The sequence below is a fragment of the Nestor notabilis genome, unplaced genomic scaffold (genome assembly GCF_000696875.1).
Source record: "Nestor notabilis isolate BGI_N333 unplaced genomic scaffold, ASM69687v1 scaffold25041, whole genome shotgun sequence".
NCBI lineage: Eukaryota > Metazoa > Chordata > Aves > Psittaciformes > Psittacidae > Nestor > Nestor notabilis.
The window spans coordinates 4,971-11,893 of record NW_009915546.1 but is presented as its reverse complement, the minus strand read 5'-3'; the positions used below and the strand labels follow the sequence as shown (position 1 = coordinate 11,893).

The window sequence follows — 6,923 nt, the reverse complement described above, 5'->3', positions numbered from 1 at the left end:
GTGAATGTGAGATACTGCTCAGAAGGTTTAGCACATTTCTCCCAAGGGAACCAGATAAGGCTGTTCTGTGATGGATAGTCACAATTCCATTGAATATCATAGACACTGAATTCTCATACCTGAGGTCAGAGTAGGATGTGAAGACACAGCAGGATCTGCCTCATTCATGGGAACTTTACCTAGATTCTAATTGCTTCCTGGTTTTCTACCTCAGATATTTACTCTGGCCACAATTAATTACAAATTGCATGTGTTTTGCCTGGTTTGCAAGACTCCCAATTTCTTATTTAGAAGCCCTTTAATTACTTCTTGTACAGAAGCTTGCTTTATTTTTTAACATTTTTTGATCTTTCAGGTGCTCTCATATATGCAAATAACTAAAAAATACTATTATCTCCCTTTTAGTTGATGATGGTAGTTGGAGGACAGGCACCAAAGGCAATTCGCAGTGTTGAATGCTATGATTTTAAAGAAGAACGCTGGCATCAGGTGGCTGAATTGCCTTCCAGAAGATGTAGAGCAGGTAAATGATGCTTAATTTTTTTATTTCAGTTGGTAATGCTGCAGAATGTAGGTGTCTGTATAGCATTGTATGTTCTTTGGAATAGTACTTCAGATGTTTATCTGAGAAGGGCTAAGCCTTGACTTCAGTGATCATTGTTAACTTTCAAATTACTTGCTAATCTGAAACAATACAAATTTGACAATTTGATCTTAATTTGTGCAAAGGATAACGAAATTTAACTTGTATTGCATTACATTATGAAAAGTTGACTATTAAAATACTCTGCTGAGATGAAGAATGTGAAGATTAAATGAAGATTGAGCTTAAAAATGTGAAAAAGTGACAGACACAAATAATGTGAAAATGTGATCTTAAAGCAGCTGAGATATCTAAGCAAGAAGAAATTCAGCAGGCATGATATTCAGAAGTGTAGGTTTACTATTAACAAAAAGTGTAAGAACTTCCAGTGCTTAATCTGAATGAAGTGTGGCTCTAGCACGCTGTCAAAAGCCTCAGAGTGTAGTGAGTACTGTAAGTCGTATCAAGTATCTGCATACTTAGGAGAGTACACAATAAGTTGATAAAGAGACTAAAACACTCATCTTCCCTCCCTGTTTCCCTGCTCTAGGAATGGTGTACATGGGAGGCATGGTTTATGCTGTTGGTGGTTTCAATGGTTCTCTGAGAGTTCGCACGGTGGATTCCTATGATCCAGTGAAGGACCAGTGGACAAGTGTTGCTAATATGCAAGACAGGAGAAGCACCCTGGGAGCAGCTGTATTAAATGGCCTTCTTTATGCTGTGGGAGGATTTGATGGGAGTACAGGTATATTTGCCTTTATACACTGTTGATTAGCTTTGCCTACTTTTGACGTAATTGTATCAAATTTTAATATCTCTTTCCTGGTAGCAGTGATGAAACCAAGCATGAAGGTAGCTTAGCATCTTGAAGTGTGGAATGTGCTTTAGTGGTCACATCTTTCTACCTGAACAGTGGACTGTTTGCTCCCATCTAGGATTTTAGACTTAACGACTAGTGAATCTTTGACAAGTTGCCTTTCAGTATTCCTTTTATAGTCAGAGTCCTTAACTCATGGAAGATGTGAGCATAAAAATTACAATCCCTTTGTCCTCTTTGCATATGAAGTATATTTCTGCATCTTCATGTAGTGTAAATAGGATTATAAACAGCCTTTTCTAACCTGTGGGAAGGCTTTGGATGTGCACTGTTCATTTTCTTCACAGATGCATTAAAGCATTTATGCAGAGATGATCCTGTTCCTTAGTAACTATTACAGAAGTACATATAGGACAGAACGTTGTGACTTAATTAAAAAGAAAGAAAAAAAAAATCCAGAGAAGAAGTTTTCAGAGTTCCTTAAAAGCTTTTATCAATTTACCCATTTTCAGACACCAAGAATGGGTTGACTGTAAATGATTATCTAAAGGTTATGCTTTTTGCACAGTAATAGTCCTTAAAATGAAATAATTTGAATTTTCAGATATGAAGAATTTTCTGGAAGGCAAACAGTTCATCGTATCTAGATTTATAAAGGAAAATAATGTTATATTATCTTCACAGGTTTATCATCAGTTGAAGTTTACAACTTAAAGACTAATGAGTGGTTTCATGTAGCTCCAATGAACACAAGAAGAAGTAGTGTTGGTGTAGGTGTTGTTGGAGGTGAGTTGACAAATTATATAAAAAAAGGGGGGGAAGGGAATGCAATAATTTACGCTGACTTTACTCACTTTTGAAAACATACTTCCAATTTATGTTTTTGCTCAACGTTGTAATTCAAACGGTATGAACGATACACAATCATTCTACTTGGTTTTGACCAGCTTTTAGCACAGATGTAAATTTTTTTCAGAGTTTCAACTGTGCCTGAGGCCAGCTGAAGAAAAGCTGACTAAGCATGCATGCTTTAACTTATGCATGTCAGCAAAGCTAGAGAGCCTGATTACTGGAAGTGATGACCTTACAAATTGGTCTCTAGTGATGTAGCACTGCAACTGTCAACTCTGTTAGCTATGGCTGACCTTGCTGGTTGCATGCTGGTGATGATCTCGAGGACAGTGCCAGGAAAACTGCTGGCTTTTGAGTCAGTTTGGTGGTGAATAGCGTGGATGTCACTTAAACAATGCACCTGGATCAGCTCTTGGGTCTTAAAACAGTATTAGTTGTGTGTTTTAACTGCATATGAACCACTGCTGTTTCTGATCTGAAAATGCAGGCTGTACAACTAATTTTCACCTGAATTTTTGACATTTCTACAAAGTCTATTTGTGAGCTTCCAGCGCTGGACATACTTAAATTAGCTGGCTTATGAACAGTTCTTAATTAAAACCAGGGTAAATGTCGTGGTTTAAACCCAGCCGGCAACTTGGAACCACGCAGCCGATCGCTCACTCCCCCACCCTTTTCCTTCCTCCCCCTGCTCCCGGAGGGATGGGGAGGAGAATCAAAAGAATGTAACTCCCACGGGTTGAGATAACAGCTCTCCAGTAACTAAGGTATAATACAAACCACTACTGCTACCAATAATAATGATAAGAGGAATAACAAGGGAAAAGGACACAACTGCTCACCACCCGCCGACCGATACCCAGCCCGACCCGAGCAGCGATCTGGGCCTTCCGGGTAACTCCCCCCAGTTTATATACTGGGCATGACGTGCTGTGGTATGGAATACCCCTTTGGCCAGTTTGAGTCAGGTGTCCTGTCTCTGCTTCCTCCCGGCTTCCCCTCCTCTCTGGCAAAGCATGAGACTGAGAAAGTCCTTGGTCAGAGTAAACATTACTTAGCAACAACTAAAAACATCGGTGTTATCAGCATTGTTCCCAGACTGAAAGTCAAAACCACAGCACTGCACCAGCTACTAAGAAGGAGAAAAAATGACTGCTGTAGCTGAACCCAGGACAGTATAGTACCTTCATATTTCAGCTAGGCCATTTAAACTGACGCACACTGTTCTTGTTAGATACTGCCTGCCTTTAACATCCTTGTAGTGACAAGAACTATAGTGTACTATCTTGAACTATGTAAGAAATAGAAATTCAATAATGGATTGATAAAAGGTACTGATTAATAGCTAATTCTGAGAACGATGACTTCCCCTCAGCCCACTGTGTACCAACATAGTTTGTGTGGATTAGAAGTGTGTTTCTGCTGTTTATCCTTCTAGGTAAACTGTATGCTGTTGGTGGCTACGATGGGGCGTCACGTCAGTGCCTTAGTTCAGTAGAATGCTATGATGCTAATACAAATGAGTGGAACTATGTTGCAGAAATGAGCACTAGACGGAGTGGAGCAGGTGAGTGAACAAGAATCAACTATCCTTGTAAAACTGAAACAAATTTGTGGTTTTAAAATGTATATAAAAATATCAAAGGTAAGCTAAAGTCTTGAGCTTAATGGAATATGTTAGTCTTAAATGGCTGATATAATGCATGTTATAAATACAAAACTGTCCTGTAACCTAAGATTCAGTCTGTAATAGTAAATATCTTTCCTTGCTTTTTCATACTTTTCATATTCCTCCTTTTCCCCATAACTTCTGATGTTTTTTAATATGTACACTAATATGCATGGATTGTGACAATCAATTTAATGAAGTACCAAAATCTACATGGTCAGGGTGAAAAAATGTCATTTCTTCAAAAATGTCTCTTTGCCAGTGTAGGGATGATTTTTCTAATAGCATTTTCAGGTTGACTATACATGAACTGTAACTAGATTTCCACCTCTTTGAAGGACTTGTTCTGCATTCTGATTCACTGCAGGAAATTTTATCCTTGTTCATTCTTAAGTTTGTATTACTGGTTTCATCCTATTAGTTCCATTTATGTACCCTTTGTTTCATCTTCAGTAATTGTTCTCATCGCCTGGTGTTTACATCCTTTGCATATATGTATGGGTTACTATACGTTATCCTTCCTTATCATTTAGCCAAGGTACATCCATTTATTTCTTTATAATCCTAAAAATCCCTCCTTTATTTTTTCTAATGGATTTTTTTTTCCTTCTCACAATTCTGAGTATGTATATTTCTCTTTAAAGGCATCAAAAGTGCCTATGATATTTGGCTTTTGTTTAATGAAATGATACTTCCACAGCTTCAAATTGACTTTAGAATTTTCATTATCTATTTATATTATGGACTCAAATCTCATTTACTGTTCACTGTCCTCTATTTGTCTTTTGGTATTTCAGGTTTTTTCAACTCGCAGAAGTTGTTTTATTTCTCTAGATGAGTTGCCATGGACTTTTTCAAGTCAAATTACATAATATTACTATTCTACATTTATTTTTTTTAGTTGTTTAAGTCACCTTTTTGCCAAGTACTCAATGGTGCTTTTTAGCAACACCCTTCAAATATCTACTGGTGATTGCATTAATATGCTTCATAATTGGAAGAGATGGTCTTACAAATAAAACTGGATGGACTTCTAGTATGCTCAGTAGATAATTACTAGTTATCCCAACTTTTCATCCTGACTTCCATTGTTCTTTACAAACTCTGAACAGTTTTTAATCTGTATAATGATATTTAAATTATGTCCAAATTATTTCAGAAGAAATATATAAAAGTATTAAAACCATTGCTAAAATTTAGATACTTAGTTTCTGATACTTTCATTATATACTTACAAAAATCAGCAAGTTGATATGTGACTTAATGCTAAAATTAATGTTTTGATTGTGTTTCTAAAGTAAACCTATGATGCTTATGAAGGAAACATGATATACGGTATCTCAAGAAAACATGGCTGTCTTGTGAAACTTCTAGTTACTGAGCCTGTGCATCTTTAAAGTAAATTCTGGATTAAAAACTGTCCAGAGTTGCAGTAAGGGTACTGTTAAATACTCCTGTCTAATATTGGCAAGTTTTGAGAAAAATATTTATAAAAATGGGCAAATTACAAGTATAATTATAAAGACAAATAGTGTTGATGGGTTGTGACAAAGCTTCATTTTGCAATCTGCCCGCAAACCCATTTTATCTCAGCATTGTTTTTAATAGTCTGTTTTTGCAAACTATCTTTGCGCTTGTAGCCTATATATACACTAGGTATTTTCAGATTTTTTAAAAAAGTTGAATTACTTCTACAACTTTGGTATTTAGTGTCTTTAGATAGTCTAACTAGTGTGATCTTTCTGCCTTTCCTCTCCCTCCCCTTGTCCTAGAGTTCAGGACTTGTGTTTGTATACTCAGCTCTCTGCTGCCTTTTACCTTGTCCTCTGATTACAGCAACAAAACAAAAAAAAGGAAAAAAAAGAGAAACTGTAAATATAGTCAGTTATTTCAGATTCTTATAATTGAGTAAAATAATCAACGTTCTTCTGTGCCATTCTGTTAAATACATAGAAAATTATATTTGTGAGTGGGGGAGGAGTGGCTGGTGATGTGGAAATCACAACTATTAATTGACCTTGGCTATAGTGGCCGAATGTCCAAAACCACCAGAATTGTTTCAACCGGCCATCAGTCCTGGTAGTGGTGTTATGGATGTTAACTGAAGAGAATTTTGTTCCTGTATTAAACCTTTGGATTTCTGGTCATATCAAAGAACTTAAGCCCATCTCTTCTGTTCCTACTGGTTCAGCTTCATTCAAAAGCAACTTCAGAGGTTTACCCTCAGTTACTTTTCTTTAGTACCAATTGCTTCTTGGTTGATCAATATGGGGACAGATCTGTTTCCAGCAATATATTGCAATGAGGAACTTCAGACCCAGATAAGAGGCCATTTTTGGGGGGGGGATGAGAGATATAAGACAGGGTCCTGAAAAATGGGCAGTAAAGAAAAATAACAAAGAAAGGAGAACTCAGAAGACGGCAACAAGAGGATACAGACGGAAGGAGCAAGAAATAAGGTAGGACTTGGAAACTGGGTGTGGGATTAAGGGAATATGAAGCACCAAAGAGGAACTGAGGACATTATTAAAAATAAGGAGCTAAACAAAAAATGGCAGTATGGCAGAGGGAAAACCTACGCACTGAATAAGAAGGTTGGTAACTATACAGAAAACCTGGCTGGGGGATGAATATCACATCACATATTTAAATTAAAAATCTTAGCCCTCCTTCTAGCTCTGTAATGTTTAATTCTACAAAAGATGAATATTATATTATCCTGTCTAATAAAGTGTGATGAGAGTGGGAGAAAGAAAAGCTGTCACACTATACTGTGATATGATAGCTAGAATTAATAGTAACAAAAGAGGAATTAGATTAACTGGAAAGGATATGGGGAAATGTTAGTAGTGAATATCACTGATAAAGCATTAGATAGCATGATTTATAAAACAGTGTCCTAATAAGAAGCTATTTTTCAGATTTGCAGTAACAGTTAACTCTTCCATGTTTCCTTCCCCTCTTCCTTTCATTATTAAAATCTGTCTTTAAATAAGAAA

General features: G+C 36.6%; 1 protein-coding gene across 1 annotated transcript in view; it reads left to right on the top strand.

Moving 5' to 3' along the window:
* Positions 1–6,923, top strand: part of KLHL2 (kelch-like family member 2) — a 49,077-nt gene that overhangs the window by 37,841 nt on the left and 4,313 nt on the right. The window contains exons 6-9 of the mRNA XM_010024204.1: positions 406–523; positions 1,134–1,331; positions 2,088–2,189; positions 3,694–3,822. Of these exons, the coding sequence (XP_010022506.1) occupies positions 406–523; positions 1,134–1,331; positions 2,088–2,189; positions 3,694–3,822 (547 nt within the window). The remainder of the gene's footprint in view (positions 1–405; positions 524–1,133; positions 1,332–2,087; positions 2,190–3,693; positions 3,823–6,923) is intronic.